Raw genomic sequence first — 18,043 nt, forward strand, 5'->3', positions numbered from 1 at the left:
GGAATGCAGAAGGAGAGATGGAGTGCGGCTCCATCCCTGAGCGAAGAGGTCAGGCCTCCCAAATGTTTTGGGAATGCAATTGCAATTAATCATTTGGCAGCCATTGTTCAGAATCGGAGGTCAACGAGGCCACGGCCAACTGAAACAAAAGCCAGCATGTGTCCGCACCCAAGTGCTGGAATTCAAGCGGGTCTGCCTCTTTGGGCAAAGGAGGAGGCCAGTCATAAATTTGACGTGCGCCTCCTGTTTTCACTCTGCCAGGTTAGGGAAACGGGGTGCTTTGATATTTGATCCTATAACCTTTCACCCAACATCTGGCCCTAATCAACATCTCTCTGGGAGAGGAGAAGCATTGGCCTTGACAGAAAAGAGGGGGAAAGTGAGCTCTGGAATAGAGGTTGCAATCCACAGCAGGTTCTTCAATCATAGGCGGGGCCCAACGAGGTAGCTTAAGAACATAAGGAGAGCCCTGCTGGATCCCGTCAATGGCCCATCTAGTCCAACATCCTGTTCTCACAGTGGTCCACCAGATGCCCAGGTATACTACTGTTATAAATGTACATTCCACCAAGGGGAATGCTGGAACAGCTATTGCTTTTGCCGTTCCCCTTGTGAATTCACCAGGGGAAGGGGAAAATGCTCACAATTACTGTTTGAAGTGGTATGTGAATATTTGAGTCCATCCTTTACTTTGCACCCTTCCCATCAAAGGCATCAAAAACAAACAAACAAAAAAGCTGCAAAACCAGCCAGGGGACAGCAAATTGGGGGTGGAGGAGGGAGTGAAGTACTCACCTAAGAATACTTGCCAGGAAAACTCCTTGAGCTCTGTGGGAGTTTCTTGCAAGTAAAGGTGATTAAGGCCTATCCCATCTTTTAAATGATTATTAGAAGCTGCCCATTTCGGGTTCTCTCTCTGTTTCTTATTTTTCCCATCTTAAGTTCAGTTTTCCACATATCCACACCAGTTTGATTTTCTTTCTTTTTTTTTAAAAAAAAACTCATCATGAAACTTCATAAGCATTCCAGTGCAAAATTTATCCTAATTAATACGTGTCAGGATGCAATTTTGCCTAATAGGCACATTCTTGCAAAGCCACGTACCCTAATGAAATGCATTTTTGTAGGTTATTTTCATGAATATACACATTTTTACTCAGACTTCCCCTCACTATATGCATTTTTGTATGCATTACTTGTCTGGAGAGCTGCATATATTGCTATAATTAGAGAAGTGTAAATTTCAAAGGACACCTGCGTTCCAATTCTTACATTGTTTCGGAAAATGCAGTTGGGTAGGCTTGCCTTTAAATGGAAACTGGACGAAATCTCTTCCCTAACCCTAGTGTACACCCAACAACTCACGCTCCCTTTTCCAAACCACTTTTGGCTGTTTACACCAAATGGAGCACGCCCTCCCACACTTTACCTCGTTGCACTCCTTAGCTGTTAAGCTGTTGCCCCCCAACTCAGGCATAGGCAAACTCAGCCCTCCAGATGTTTTGGGACTACAACTCCCATCATCCCTAGCTAGCAGGACCAGTGGTCAGGGATGATGGGAATTGTAGTCCCAAAACACCTGGAGGGCTGAGTTTGCCTATGCCTGGCCCTAACTCCAATACCAGAAGAGGAGAAAGGTGCCTAAATCTACAGAGTACAATGGGATAAGGCGAGGGAGAGGCTGGATTTACTCCCCTCTCTGGCACGCTCCATTTTAGGTAAAAATACACTCCACTGCCTCATGTGAACGGTGCACACGCATGTTTAGCATGCGTGCATTTCCCATCCAGCCTAGTTTGGCCCTAAGTTGCTGCAAATATAAGCAACTCCTGCTGAGAGACGGGTAAATGCAGCCAACTTTTGCCAGGAGGCTTTGCTGCTGCGGGCCAGTAGGAAATGAAGATGATCGTGTGTTAATTGAGGAGAGAAACCTCATTAGCTCATGTGCAGCTTATTAGCTCTTTTAAAGGGAGCAGCCCACAGAGGGTGACCCAAAGCCACATGCAGCGCAAGCGCAAATAATGGAGCAGCAGCATGCGCAGCAGCCCATGGTAAGCCACAAGTCTGGTTTCTGTCAGCAGAGACAAGAGACTCGTTCTCCCCTTGCAAAGCCCTCCAGCACTGCCGAGCATTAAAACTTCTGCCTCATGCCAGATATATTTGACTCCCATTTTACAACAACGTTAATTGCAGGCATAGGCAAACTTGGCCCTCCAGATGTTTTAGGACTACAACTCCCATCATCCCTAGCCAACAGGAACAGTGGTCAGGGATAATGGGAGTTGTAGTCCCCAAAACATCTGGAGGGCCGAGTTTGCCTATGCCTGGTTAATTGCCTCTCCTCCTTCCAGCTCTACTTTTCTGTCTCTTTTAAGACACCTTAGTCCCCAAAAGCCTGACCTTTCCAAAGAATGATACATGAAAGCTATTTTTCAAGTTAGAGTCTCGGGATTGCCGTATCTTTATACTGAATGTGCAGATGAAGCATCTCAGGGTGTCAGCTATGCCAGTTCTCCTCCTTGAAGAGCTTGCATGATGGTTTTTTCAGGTGATGAGTTTGTTTTTCCAATACAGTACCATTTTGGTATGGGTGAAGCATGGAGGGGTGGAATCCTCAGCTGGATATATCACATGCTTGTTTGCCCCACATCACAAGGATCTTCCAGGATGAAGTGAGGTGTACAACTTCACCGGGTTACAAAACCTAGATGGTGTTGCCTTGTCAACATCACGAAAATTGGTCTGGGGTAAAGACAATAAAAACGGGACTTCTCATAAGTCAACATTATACTCTCTGTGGTGCTATTTACACAAGCAAATGTCGTGCCTTCAGATGTGTTTGGACTACTATGGTCCAACAAAACTCCTCTGAATACTTCTTCTTCTTCTTTGGTGATCACTTGTAGCCGAGTAAGATTCAGCTACAAGTATTCGGTTGGGAGCCGCCCAGAGTGGCTGGGGAAACCCAGCCAGATGGGTGGGGAATAAATAAACAAATAAACAAATAATAATAATAATAATAATAATAATAATAATAATAATTGCCTTCTGTTAAACACGGTTTTAACAGTGAGTCCAAAAATGACTGTGGAGGCCAATTCTGGATCCACACGTCCTTCCACAGTGGGGACATAGGTTTATGGGAGTTGATCACGGTGAGGGTTTGCCAAGCGTGCCTTCCTCTTAGCGTGTTTCTCCCTTTCATCCTGAGTTCGAGCGTCTTCAAAGCCCACGACACCACCACTACTACAGCTCAGAACTTGCTGGATAAACGCAGGACGAATTTCTTCCACAAGAGACAAAGGAGCAAAATCCCAGTGCTGTGGCAATCTCTAAATCCAGAATAATCCCACAGATTAAATTTTATGTACTTATTGCACCCTCATCAATGGCGCTACCTAGTGATTCAGGAGTAAATTTAGAATAAATGGAAGTTAAAACACGAGGGGCAAAAATATCCCTGACAGGTTTCCTCCCCACTCAGGATATTAATTTGAATGAGTGAACTGGGATAGACAATGTGGCGCCCTCCAGATGTTGCTGGAATACAACTCCCATCGTCCTGCCTGATGCGCCATACCTAGACCGCGTCCTCCCTTTGAAATCCAAGCATCAGTGACTCCTGAATGATTTATATTTTCAGCGTGGAATGCAAGACACCCTGTAGCCTAGGAGGCTCTTCGGCATGGAACAGTCCTGTGTTTCAGGGAACGTGTGTGAATGACATGCCATCAGTAGTGGGTGTGTTTCTGACATTAATCTGCCTCTGGTTGATGATTCCACAGGAAAGAGCCATGGGAGGCGTGGGGAACCTTGGCCCTCCTGCTGTTGCTGAACTGCAATTCCCATCAGCCCTTGCAAGCCTGGCCAATGACCAGGGATGAGTAATGTCCAAAATGGAGTGGCTGCTTTGTTCAGCTGCCTATCCTTGAGTGCGCCTGCAAACAGGCCTAGGCAGCAATTTCTGTTCTCTTGCTGCAAGCCACAAGCCTTGATTGGTTAATTATTGCCCATTAACCAGCACTCGTTGCAGCGGCCAAGCCATTAAGCAGGGCAACATATGGTTCCTAACAGCGCTATTAACATACCTTTAGGGAGCATTTCCTGAAGCAGCAGGGCATTTCAAGGGGAAGAGAGTGGCTTTGCTTCTTTTTGAAACGAGCTCACTGGTTCAATGCTTGGGCCCAGATGACAAAAACCCATTTCGCGCCTGCAAACAATAGCAGGTGCCCTTGGCTGAAACAAGCATGTGAACATGCAGCAGAAGAGCTACATTGGGAGATAATGCCTTGATTTCTCCTGCAATAAATGTGTGGCGAGCAATGATGGACTCAGCTACATTGGTAAAGAAAAAACGATTTGTATGCGTTTTATATGCGATATATCATTTTGCCACCAGATGGTGCTGTGGAGCTGTGTTTTTCTCTACTTGTTTTCCCTGTTTAAATTTACAACATGTTTCATTGAAGCGCTTCTTTGAAGTGCCTTCGATCCAGCCTATGTATTTACTGCATGGGGGGAAGGTGTGAAAAAAGTCCAAAGACTGAAAGTTCAAAATTAATTGAAAGCACGTATACTCTGCAGATCTTTGGGAAAGAGCAGTTGAAGATGCTTCCCTTTCCTGCCCGCCCCGTTCAGCTTTTAACATGATCTGATTCTGCTGCCACTCTGCATTTTGATTGATTATTTCTTTGCTGATGTGTTTTGGTTTCATATATTGACATTCTGCAGTACCCTTGGGAATGTGCATGATTAAGAGGTGGGACATAAATATATATAATAATAATATATAATAATAATTCCTTCACATCTGAATTGTGTCATACTTGGAAAAAAGGATAGCAAACAAAATGCATAAATAAGAAAATATTCCTGCATTTTCTCTTCTCTTTGTGCACAGATTATCTTCAGGATCAGATCTGAGCACTGCTCTTCTTGCCTTTAACCATCAATGCCCCCATTTTTAAAGCAGCAATGCTTGCTCCCCTTAATTACAGAAAACACTGTTTGCAGAACATATCTGATAGTTTATGCTCTACTTCTGTTATTTTACTGACACAGTTTTCTGTTTTGTGATATATGCAAAACACTTAAGCAATGCAAAAAAGAGGGAACTCTCTTCTGGAATTCTTCAGTCGCAAAAATTCTTAAACCTCTCTGGGTTTTCTCTTCTGATTATCGTCTCCTTTTCCAACATCTATCTTATTCCTAATCTCTCCATCATGTCAGGCAGATCGTTAATCATGCTGCACATCTGCTTTGGGTTTCAGGATGATTCTAGTTCAATAAAATATAGTTTCTTAACCCATGTTTTTCTGCTTTGTACTCTGGATTTCTGATAATTTCTTTTGGCATCTCAGATTCTATGGAGCCCAGAGTGTATAAAACGTATGTTATCTACACATACTGGTTTCATAAACTGGAATTGTTTCCATATCTGTTTATATAGATTGCACAGATCCATTATAAATAAGAATTCCATTTGTCACCTTGCAATCCTTTCTTCTAAGGATGGAATACATATATCTGTTCCCTACTGCTCCAGAGCACTGACATCTTAGCTCAGGGCTGGGCAGTGGCAGCTGGTAACATTTTGATTTCATAGGGCTGCTGTTTTCATCTCAACAGAAATTGCACAGTACTTATTTAGTCACTGTGCATGTGCAGAGTGTCATTGTCTCCTCCGCTCTAAATCCCACTCCCCAATTGTTCTCTCCGCATATATTGACAGAGAAACAGCTCCAATGTAAGAGGCCCAAGTATGATTTCCAGACAAGATTGACTCCATACCTCTTATTTAGAAATTAAGCCGTGACACACAGCATAAGTTTTCAAAATTTACATCTATGCATCCATTGCCCTCAAAAAACCTAAACATAACAAACTTCTAAAACACAACAAAGGCTTTCTTTCAGTTGCATGTAGTTTTCCTTCCCCCCAAAATCTAAGTATTCATTATCCAAAACACTGTTTTCCTCTAAATTAAAAGAACAGAGTATTCCAACCAATAGGGGAAAACGTGATTGTGTCATTTGAGTCAGGATACAACAAAACACACCAGAAAATATTTGCCATGCATGACTCAGTCCTGAAAATGTGAAGCAACAATCTCTGTTCATGTGCAAAGTTCATCATACCAGAGGGATTGTAGCCAACTCTATAATGTCTGAGTTTGGGGAGAATGTTTTCCAGGTTTGGGGATGGACATGAAATCGTATCCAGAAAGGCAAAGAGCCCAAACTATTCACTTCAAAAATTCACTAACAAACTCACAAAGAACAAGGGAGAAATAATAGGGAGCAGGGAAGTGGTTTACTGATAAAACAGATCCACATACTTTTTCTGAAAACGAGTCTGGAAAACTCTGGAAATACAAATAATCTGGAATTGCAAATGGCCCAGTATCTACCTTACCTGCCCTACTCCACCCTGCAGTAGTTTTTAATGAGTGAATATAGGAAAATGGTAGATACAGAGCTTATTGCAACACACAAGCCACCCTTTCAATGCCCCAAACGTCTTTTAAAATAAAAATAAAATAAAAATATAGCTATTTATTGTAGAGACTCACTGTAGTTCACAGTGGTCTTTGAGATGCTCTTGGACTACAATTCCCATAATCCCTGACCATTGCCCTTGCTGGCTGGGTCTGGTGGGAATTGTACTTCAACAGCATCTGGAAGCCCCCATGTTCCCCAACCCTGCTCTAATGGAAGTGACTGAACTGGACTGCAATTTTGTGCACGCTTAACTGGGGGCAAGCTACCGTGGGACTAACTTCCGAGGAAGCAAGTCTAGGCTAACACTGTTAAGCTTAGCAATGAAGAGGGCTTTGATGAGAGAGAAGCATGCAGAGCCCTCTCTAAAGTGTCTTCTTAGGGGTGAGAAGACAACAGTTGGCCGGAGGCTTCTCTCTCCATTCAGCGAGGGATACTCAGCAGCTGCTGTAATCATGCGCCGCAACTCTTAACATGACCTCATTTAGCTTGATAAATTAACTGAGTCTTGCAAGGCTTTCTTAAGAGAGCAGCAGGATGCTTATGAGTGATGTAAGTACACTTTATTCCACAGACTTATTTATGTAGGCAGCGGATTCCGAGAGCGTATTTATGGCGCAGACAAATTTGGCTTAGGCAGCTGGAACTCCGTACTTTTTTCGCAAATAATCACTGGAATTATCACATTAGTTTTGGAAGATGATATGAGTGAAACTGACAGACAGAAGACCTCAGGGCTTAGGAGGCTTAATTTTATCCTAAAACCCATCCCCACCAAATGTTTTCAAATTGACATCACAGGCTTCGGGATTATGCGCTATTGGCACTTCCTTGTGAGCAGAGTTGGAAGTGGAAAATAAAACCAAGAGTTACCTAACTGCTTGGTTTGATGGGTGCAATCAATCAAAAAGTTTTGAAGTGACTGGTTAAATGTGCCTTATTAAATCAAAATATACCTTGAGTGAATCAAGTGGCTGCATACTTAAGTCACCATCCTTCAAGAGACGCTTCTCTGCAAAAAGTGCCGGACCAATATATTTTACTGCCTGAGGCGAAGGACAAGGTGGCGCTCTCCCTCTTCCAGACGTTGAGAGAAGAGAGTTGACTCTTATGTCAACATTGCCAACAGGACTTCATGCTCCACAGCAGGCACATATTATTTATTGTTATTATTTTAAACTTATTTCTTTCATTTGTTTCCCATAAGGCGTCCCAAGGTGATTCACAATATAACCACCTATATAACTTACATATATAAAATCTTTCTTTTTTTTAAAGTACTTACAGCGCCTGAAGCTATAGACACAGATATGGGAGGCACATGCTTTATTGTCGGTAGGGCAGGTGAAGGTGTCTGGTTTTGCTGCCGCAGATGCACCATAGCATTTATTTTCTCTGCGCTCCTCCCAGCGGTCATTTCTCCACTGCTCACTGCTCTGGATGCACAACCTGACTGCCCGTTGTCAGGCACATCAATAATTACAAGCACAATTTTACTAGAATTAGATACCATCCTGAAAGGCAGAAAATGAAGCTTCAACGAATAGGGAAAATGGAAATTTAGACAGCAGTTCTTTATACAGCTGCTGCCCACAACTACCAATATTTTGGAGGCATAACAGACAGCAGCAATTTGGCATGCTGGAATGCTATATATATATATATATAGAGAGAGAGAGAGAGAGAAAGAGAGATAGATAGGGAGGGAGAGCAGCTTTTCCTGCAGTTGTTGGGACCTCGAGAATGACTTGAGAAAGGATGCTGCCAGCAGATTCCATTTTTTCAGAGCCGTCAGCCAGAAGTCCCTTACTCTGTCATATGCTGATCCGAGGACATTTCAGTCTCCTTACCTTCATTGCCCCTGCCCTCCACCGCTCGCAGTGTTTTACAAGTTAGTCTTCCCAATAATACATGCAAGTGGGAATTACAAATGAGGCTGGTTCTTAGTATTTTTTTTGCAATAGGTTATGAAAAGTTACTATATATATGTGTGTGTGTGTGTAACTTTTCATAACCTATTTCATAACCTATATATATATATATATTATGAGTTATATAAAAATGTGTATGGCATCTATGCATAATCATTTTTTTTTGGCAAGGAACTTTTTCATTTGTTGGTTTAAGTATTTTTCTTAAAACACTCTGTGGAATTGAAGGCTTCAAAAACATGATCAACAGGTATTCAGTTTTGAGATTTCAGTGCACATTCTAGAAAACAATATACAGCATTCCTTTTCTCAATACAGGCAAGAATGTCAACTCTGTCCTTCTGCATCAGTAACATCGCCTTCACATTCGTTAAGCAAGACTTCACTGTGGGGTTATTCCATGACAGCTACCACGATTGCTCAGACAATCCTATTCACTTTTCCTGGGGTGGACAATTTTCAACCTCCAAGGACAATTCAAGATGCAGGGCCAATTCAGAAACACAACATTCAGGACTAAGACAATTGCCATGGGCAGGGTATTTCTCCTGAAAAACATATTTAACATTGTATGACGTGAATTGTATTGTACACAAACATTATACACCTTTGTTAGAGGACAACTGTTGCCTCTAGAATTGTCATCTTCTCTCTTTTTTTGCAGAGTTGTTTTTTCTGCAAGGAGGGGCATTGTTGTCTTCTGAGGTAACGCCTTGCCATCGGCTTATACCTCAACGCTGGTGAGGGCTGGGTACTTTGCATAGCTCACAGGTGAGTTTGGTCACTCAAGGATAATTCCAACAGCTTGAAATGACTTGAGACTGGGACCCCAGAACCACCGGCTGAGAGGCATGTCCCCGTTTTCCAAGAAGCTCCTTTGGAAGTTGTTGTTGCTGGTGTACTACAGCTGTGAAGGGACACAGTAAAAGCTTGCAACAAAAAAGTGGACAAGCCCTGCAGGATTTACCCAAGTGTTATGTCCTAAATCCTGCCCACATTGCCCTCAGACGCATTACTGGAACCACAAACATTTTACAAACCAATTCTTTCCTTTCTGTTCCAAAAATAGTAGATGCTGCATGTTACTTTAAACGCAGCCCGTGGTATGCTGAATCCCAAGTACTCTGTTCAGTGATCCAGCAGCTGCTAGGCTCCTTGGATCATGTGTCAGTTGGCTCTAACATGTAGTCCTTGCAGCATCTAAAACAATCTTAGGATAAGCAGTTAAGTTTTAAAGAACTTTATTTTCAACTTGTTTATTGCTTCCATGATATTCTTTATAAAAAGTAACAATTGATACATAATAAAAACATTAATAAACCCACCAATACAAGATCAAAGAGTGAAATTTCTTGCATATAACTTTTCACCAAGCCTAGTGCTGCGTTTGTTGGAGCCCAAGTGTTTGAATATCCCCAGTCACATTTCTATTTAGCATTATCGTTTTGTCTAAATTCCCCGTTTCAGCTTTCAAAACATTCAGCAGCATCCTAGAGCTTTCCAAGATCTTCTCATAAGTCAACGCTGCTTCGCCAAGGACTTCGTCAAGTTTCTTCTGTGCAGCATTTTTCTGTGCTAAGTTTTCACACACACAATCCAGTTGTTTTGTCAGTGTCTCAATTTTATCCTGGAGCCTATTCTTTTCCTCTTCCGCTTCCCTGATCTGCTTGCTCACTTCTTCTCTTTGCATATACAAGTCTTCTATATGTTTCACAAGTTCGTTATTATAGCCTTGCAGAACAGCCCCCTGATGAGTCATCCTGCTGGCTCCACCCTTCGGAGGAGAAGGAAATGATCCCTGCTTCCACCAGCTGATCTCGCCACCGTCTGCCTGTATTTTATAATTTAAATGGAGGAAAGAAAGAAAAATTGCTAAGTGCTTTTGAGCAACACTGTAAAACCAGCACATACATAATGGAAACGTCAATAGCAATTGTAGAAAATGTGATTAAGGAAACCATCTGAGTAAGTTTCCAAGTATCCTATTTTGCCATTACTTTAACTTCTTCCACTGACATTCAAGTGGCCAGTGGTCTTTTCCAAGATGTTATGAAGCTGCTGATATTTTGAGACGGCTCTAAAATGTGTGCACTTAAGTGCTGCTGTGCAAGAAAATGTGTAGATGCACAACTCCATGTATGAATGATGCAGGGGTGAAATTATATGAATGCATATGCCTTGATAGGCATGGGAGAGGAGCACTGAGGAAGAACAGAATAGGGGAAAGAACTGAAGGAAAGTTTAATCTCCCCTTGTCCTCCCTGCTTCTCTCACAAGGTTCTCATGCTGCTTTGTTATTGTTGTTGTTGTTAATAAGAAGTCTCCTCCTCCCTTTGTCCTAGGATAGGGCCATTAAGGTGCTCTCTAGCTATAGGATGGCTTAGAACAGTAAATACACTGGCAACATGTGCACCAGACTATCCAGGATTGATTTACTGCAGTTTAATTAAGGTTTCTGGGGAGATTTGCAGGGTTTGAGGGTGCTGAGAAGAACCCAAGCCTGCCTAAGCATTTGCTTCCTTACCTCTACAGTGCCTGCTTAACTTGTACGTTTGCTGGTAACAGAAGGTAATGCACCACTTAGGCTACCTGTACTAGTAGAAGCTCAGCAGTGCTTAACTCCTAAATAAATATACTTAGGATAATACAGCAAGTCTCCGGAACGGTTGCCTTAGGATTCTGACCATGGGGTTGAAAAGGAGGGGAGTGAGAAATAGGCCAGCTACCAGAACTTTTCTGTCTGGAGGGCTCAGGCGTCTAACCTTCGAGGGAGAGGCCCCTTGTGCAACCCACAAGAGTAGTCCCCAAACTCATCCAATCTCAGCCTGCAAACAGGGACTCTACTACTTTTGATTTTGTTGCTAGAGGGATCCTCCAGCACAGGCGCCTGCGCAGGAGTAAATTTGGCTTTTGGGAAGCGCAGCTCTTCATGCGAGCTTGAGGGGAAACGTCCCTCTTTCCTGCACATCCATAAAGGAGAATGGGAGCTTTGCGCTGGCTGCCTTTATTCTCTCTCCCCTCAAAAGCAAGCGGCGGCGGCGCCGAGCCACCAGTTGGGGGAGATGCCTCCCCGGCAACCCGCCCTCCTTGCTTCGCCTCCGCGCTGCGGGCAGCTGTTTTCCCCCGGACCCAGAATAGACCAGCGGCCGCCCACGTGCCTCCCAGAATAGCTCCGTTGTCACCCTCCTTCCTGCCGCGGATCGCTCGGAATGAGGCGCCGGGAGGGGGCGGGGCCCGCAGTAGCCCCTGGGCACCTCGGCGCGGGGACCGCGCAGGAAGGGAAGCGAGCACCTCCGCGGCTGCGCACTGCGAGCATTGAAGCCGCGGCGGCCCTTACTTCTTCCCCTTCCGCAAGCAAACGCCCGGCGGGTCGATGCGGCGTCAGCCCCGCCCAAGTCAAGCGTTGCGCGGGCCGCGCGGCGCTTACTTGTTTGGAAGGAAAGGCGCCCTTGGGGCGATCTCTTGCTTAATAAGCCCGCACGGGGCAGTAGGCTCTGCAAAGGCTCGCTCGGAAATCTGTGCCCCGCTTCAGCTCGATGGGGCTTGGAGTAAATCCCATTCAGGTCCATAGGCGCTCACTCTCGGGCAAGCGGGATGGGATCGCGCCTTAAGTGCCCACAGAGGACTCTAGGAGAAGCGTGCCTATTGCCTACCTAGTTACCTGGGAACACGCATAACTGAACGCGTTTTACTCCTGGATAGGCATGCAAACAGGACCTTTCCGTGTCCCCACGCCAGAAGGCTTTCCTTGGAGATTCAAACTATTGTACAATCTACACACAGTGCAGAAATGGTTCTGGTGACGTTTTGTTTTAAATTACAGGGGCTTGGACTAGATGACCTTCCAACTCTATAATTCTACGAAAGTCCCATTCATAGCTACATTTTTCTAGTTCTCCATCCTCACCTTCGGTAACGCCCACTAAATAACTCCGGTAACTTCGGCTTCGTCGGAGATGGAACAAAACGCGTTTCAGTTATCCCAGCAGAGAACGTTCAGCGGATACAGGAACGAAAGACAAACTCCAAGCCACCTAGCTTGAATTTATCCACCACTTTACGAGCGTATTTCCGGAGCTCATTCTCGGAGGATTAAGATGGGGGGGGGGCGTTTCTCCTTCCCCTTGCGGAAATAGTCGAAGTGGAGATAGCGATCCGTGACGGAGACAGCCGGTGCCGCCCGAATGCGAGGGCTGCAGGCTGCACGGAGACCACCGACGTTTTCCGAAACTGCAGCGACCGCACAGAGAGCGAAGAAGGGAGGCTAAAAACACACACACACAAACCCAGGCGAGGGCTTGTCGGAGCCTGACGGAAATGGCCGATGTTTCCCGAAGGAAACCGCCTTAGCATCCGGAAGGGAGGAGGCGGGGCATAGACTTAAGAAAGAGGGTGGGTTCAAAAAAGAAAAAAGGACTGGATGGAATGGGAGGAGCTTTGGCGGAAAGAGCCGATATCAGCCGACGTTAAGCGAAGGCGGCGGCGTCCGAGTTTCCCGGATGTAGTCGGACGGCGGTAGTGTTGGGAGCTGGAGCTGTAGCTGAAGGGAGGGGGGAGGAGGTGTTGGCGGCGGCGGCGGAGGGCGAGCGAGCGAGCGAAGGCGGCCAGTGGCAGCAGCGGAGGGGACGCGGCCGCCTTGTGTCTCCCACGCCCCGCTGTGCGCGTGTGTCCGTCCTGCGGGGGCGCCTCTCCTTCTCGCTGGTGCGGAGAGGAGGAGATGGGCCCGTGAGCGCTGCTTCCCCTCACAGCCGAGCTGCCTGAGCCGCCCCTCCTCCGCCTCCTCCTCCCTCCCTCCCCCTCCTCCTCCTCCTCTTCCCTGTCCCCGGTCGGAGCGCTGCCTCCCCCTCCCCCCTCGGCGGCGCCCGTGGCCCGGCCGCGCCCTCCTGGTCCCCTCAGTCTCTCACACACAGGCCGGGCATTGATGGTAATGTATGCGAGGAATAAGCAAAGACTCAATGATGGGTAAATAACCCCCTTTCTCGTTCCGCCCTCCTCCCGTCTTACTCTCTCTCTTCTCTCTCTCTTTTTCCTACCCCCCCCCCCTCAATACCAACGGCCAGTAACGGTCGCTCGCTAACGTAAAGTCTTTTTCTCCTCTCTTTTCCAGCTGTCACGACCGCAAGGGGGACTCGCAGCCCTACCAGGTACCGACTTCTTCGCCCGCCGCAGCCCCACACACCGATAGGCCCCTGCGGCGGCGGCGGCAGTAACTGGAGTGTGGGAGGGCGAGCGAAACTACTCGAGCGCAGGCCTCGGCCGCCGCTGCAGGCCGCGGGGGAGGGGAGCCAACCGCTTCCCTTCGCTCTGCTCCGAGCGCGGCGGGCCGGGAGGGGGCAAGGGGGCGGCGGCGGCGGCTCTTGCTCTCTCTCTTAGCCCCGCGACCGCGAGGGCTTGAGCGCGAGCTGAGGCGGCGAGAGGCGCTTGGCGGCGGGGCAAGGAAGCGAGAGGCCTAGGCCCGATGCGGGCCGCAGGAGGCGGAGGGCGGCATTGTTTTTTCTTTTTTTCCTTTCCCCCCGAGCGAAACCCATGGGATGGCGGTAAGTGGCCGGAACCCGAGTCCGAAAAGGTTTCCCGAGTGCCGCTGACCGTCTTCCCTTCCCTTAGGAGACGAAATAGGAGCCGGGATAGATTCTAGGCCTTGGGCTTGTAGTAAAGCCCGAAGGGAATTCTAGTTCCTCAAACCCTTTCTGTCAACTGAGAAAACTTTAAATTGGGACAGTGTTGAAGGTACCCCTGAAGAAATTTGGGAAATGGCCGGTGTGCAGCAGTGTGTGTGTGTGGAAAACATTTGAGGTTTTCCCTTTGTCATCTCCCCAGTGTTAAAAGGATTGGGAGGGCTGGAGGTGTAAATGTGGTCATTTACAGTGGCTTATTTGACCACTACACTTATATACCTGAGTGATCAGATGAAAGAGGCAGCTTTGACAACTGGAGGCTGCAGTCAGTGACAGCACATCTAATGTAAACATTCATCACACAGCCTTGTGAAAAGGGGCAGATGGAGAGAGGCCCTGTTGTGTTTCGTATAACACAAGGTGGTGTGGATGCTACAAAGCTGCACATTCCACTCGTACTACTACAAAATCTATCAAGCCCTTTGATTCTTTTGCCAGAAATCTCCCCGCTCTTTAAAGTGTGTAACAATTAATCTCAGTTCATAGTGGTACCACTGGTTAACTTTTACTATTTGGTTAGATTGTGTGGGATATATTTTTAAGGGGGTAAATGGAGAGGATATGTTATTGAAACTGGTATCAAATGCCTTAAAGATTTTTCAGTGTCACCTGTATATGGTAAAAGGTATTCTCCATTTAGTAAATAAATAGAAACATCCTCCATCCTGCAGATGAAATAATTCTGTTGGACTGTATGCATAGTCCAAGGTGTTTCAGCCAAGGTGGTCCTTAAGACTTATTTGAGACTAGTCTCCCATTAAACACAATGAAATATACATAGTTATGATGTAGCACATCAAAAATGAGCTTGACTTGGTTGAAGATAGGCATCGTGTTAATTGTACTACTCTGAATAAATCCCAATACTGTATTGGAAATAGAATGCTTGTAATAGATTGGAATTAGGGTTGAAAAACCCAGAATTACTTGCTATTAAGTTTGTAAAATGACACAGCACTAGTTAGGATCTAGACAATTGTGAAACTAGTTCTATGTCTTAAGAGGATTTCTAGGCTTGATTTATTTTGGACAGCAGCTTCTCCATGCTGCATGGCAAACTGTTTAAAAAAATATATTTCAAAATCTGTACCTGTTATTTCTTTCAGGCTCTTAAATACTCATCAAAGAGTCACCCCAGTGGTGGTGATCACCGGCATGACAAGATGCGAGACACCACAGACCCTTCACCACCAAATAAAATGTTGCGGCGATCTGATAGCCCTGAAAACAAGTATGGTGACAACACTGGACACAGTAAAGCTAAAAGCATGCATACTCACAGAGTTAGAGAAAGGGATGGTGGTGAGTTAAACTTTAACTGATTTGTATTCAAAATACTGCTAGTAATTGAAATAAATCTTGCACCAAAACAAAGCACATTCATTGAGGTGAAGAATTTACCTCACCATTATTTCAGTTCATTCACAACGCTGCCACAGGTTCCGTATCCCTGTGTTAGGGGGCTTTAGACCTGGCTGCTTTTGTTGTCTAGTCAGGACGGCTTCATAAACCTGGGCTTTTTGTAGAAACTGCCCACCAGTGCAATCTAGCATGGTGGTGTTTGAAGGAAATGATACTGTGTCTTTTGGTAGGCAGGCCTTCATGTGCCTCATATAAAATTTGTTCTTCCCGATAAGTACAGTTTACAAAAGAGACAGTGTAGTGTAATGGCCCTGTACTGGAGGTATCTGGCTTCAGATACCCTTACTCAAGCTTAAAGCTTGCTGGATGGTCTTGGGAAGCTACACATCTCACTCAGCCAAACCTTGCATTCAGGGAAATTATGAAGATAATGGGGTTTACCATAAATACTCTGAAAAGAGCTATATGTCGAAAGATAGGGATACAAATGTTATGAATAAAATAAAGTGAACAATTAGTGAAGTAAACAACATATAAAACAAATTTTTAATGCAGTGAGATAACACAGTTCTTGTGTCTTGGTTTTATTAAACAAAATTTATATACCATGTTATTGTAATAAAACCTATTACGTAGTTATTTGAGATTTGCAAGTATAGAAATAACAGTAATTCCATGAAGCATTTTCTTTCATGCTAAGGCTATTACAAATCAGCATTTAAGTTTCTTGGGACAGTGAGGAGGTTTTTGTTTTTGACAAATTATCATGTTGGGTATCCTTACTGTCACACAGCTATCATATTGTTGTGGTTAAATGCTCTGATAATGACTGCACCCTAGTGCTATAGAAGAAGAAACTTTTCAGGTTCTGTTATATTTCATATTCGCCACTGCACTTTGAAGGTTGTAATTGACAACCCAAATCCTGTTCTTATCTATAGCTGTTGTGATGAATGGACAACTACAGTGTCATCTTGCATGAAGTGTAACTACATCTCAAGAAGTCTGATTCTAAAAAGAGAAAGTCTCATTCCAATACTCCATTGGAGATTCTCACTAATGCTGGATGAATGGGGCTGCTTCTGAAACTGTATGGGATTGTGTATGTCCCATGTCCCCACCTTCTCCTTGCCCCTTGCTCCCTGTTCCCAAGGTTTTCATGTGATGTTCATGGGTAGTGTTAGGACTTTCCTCCAGTACTGGAATAGCAGTGATGAAGCTGCTGATCTGGTAAAGACAGCATCTGCCTACAGGCCTGTGATGCTTTTCTGCCACACTATAGTAGAGTAATGGGCCTTTAGTAGTTTTTACTAGAGGTGTGCAACTGCCACAAAATTCAACTTGTATCTGTAGCTTTGAGAAGTGGCCAATTCTGTTACTCAGAACTAAATTATCCATAACCACCTCCCCCTTCACAGAAGCAGATGGGGTTTTCAGGTACAGCAGCCCCTCCAGAGTGGATTTTTTGTATTTTTTAATGCATTTTTACAACTTATAAATACATCATACAATATTCATCATTCTCTTGTCCTCAGACTTCCCAGTCCATCTCTCCATGGCATTCTAGGTAGTCTTTTGTCGGCTGCATAATCTATTATTCCACCCAATTTTGTCTCAAATCTTCCTTTATTTAATGTTATCTGCTGCTCATATGTTCATTCCTACTTGTAGGTTGAATTGACTATTATACCCTCTAAGATACTCTCTAAAACACTTTGAAGAGTGGATCCAGAGTGGATTAAGCCTGCCAATTTAGAGGCAGATGCATCCGGGAATATTAAAAGTTTGTTATAAGAAAAAAATCCTGTTATTTTCTGCCAGGTGTGGTTGCAATTTGCAGGCATGCTCCCCGCTTTGGTGGGGGTGAAATTGCCAAATTTCAGCTGCAGTAATTCCCGTTCAAAGCCATGATTTTTACTATTTTGGGATGGTTGTGGTAGGAATCATAATATGGTAGCTGTGGTGGAGAAACACCCCCAGGAAAGACTGGAGTGGGTAAAATATCACCCTGAAAGGATTTTATTACACCTAGGGTCATTTGTAGATTTGGGGTGGGCTTCTGCCCCCATCAATGATTTTTTGGGATATAACCTTTTCTTTTTGTGACATATTACCATTGACTTGCATAGAGAAGGGGTGTTGGCATGGGGGGGGGGAATAGCATAGGTTAAAATAAACAGCATAGATTGAAATGAGCAGCAGTTTTTAATGTTTTCTTGAACATTTCCCCCCCCCCCCCCATTGGTGTGCTCTAGAAAATAATTAATTGTGATTAAAATCTAGACCTCTTCTTCAAATGGAAAGATTCTCCTTGCCCTCCTGCTCCCTCCCCATCTGAGCTTAGTGTTTCTCTAGTCAGCTTGGCTTTACAGTGGTACCTCTAGTTATGAACTTAATTCGTTCCAGAGGTCCGTTCTTAACCTGAAACTGTTCTTACCTAGAGGCGTGCTTTTGCTAATGGGGCCTCTTGCTGCTGCTGTGCCACTGGCACACGAGTTCCATTCTCATCCTAGGGCAAAGTTCTCAACTCGAGGTAACTTCCAGGTTAGCGGAGTTTGTAACCTGAAGCGTTTGTAAC

General features: G+C 44.9%; 1 protein-coding gene across 5 annotated transcripts in view; it reads left to right on the top strand.

The window, feature by feature from the left end:
* The first annotated feature begins 12,336 nt into the window (after positions 1 to 12,336).
* The window catches only part of WAC (WW domain containing adaptor with coiled-coil), a 45,897-nt gene continuing 40,190 nt past the window's right edge, over positions 12,337 to 18,043 (top strand). For 2 of the 5 annotated variants that reach the window (XM_083406380.1, XM_083406381.1), the window contains exons 1-3: positions 12,337 to 12,943; positions 13,536 to 13,572; positions 15,210 to 15,405. In XM_083406380.1, the coding sequence (XP_083262506.1) occupies positions 12,849 to 12,943; positions 13,536 to 13,572; positions 15,210 to 15,405 (328 nt within the window). In that variant the 5' untranslated portion in view covers positions 12,337 to 12,848. Of the gene's footprint in view, positions 13,391 to 13,535; positions 13,573 to 15,209; positions 15,406 to 18,043 lie in introns of all 5 variants that reach the window. The other 3 variants (XM_083406383.1, XM_083406382.1, XM_083406384.1) reach the window with 3 other exon arrangements.

The sequence above is a fragment of the Podarcis tiliguerta genome (assembly GCF_965153285.1).
Source record: "Podarcis tiliguerta genome assembly, chromosome: 12".
NCBI lineage: Eukaryota > Metazoa > Chordata > Lepidosauria > Squamata > Lacertidae > Podarcis > Podarcis tiliguerta.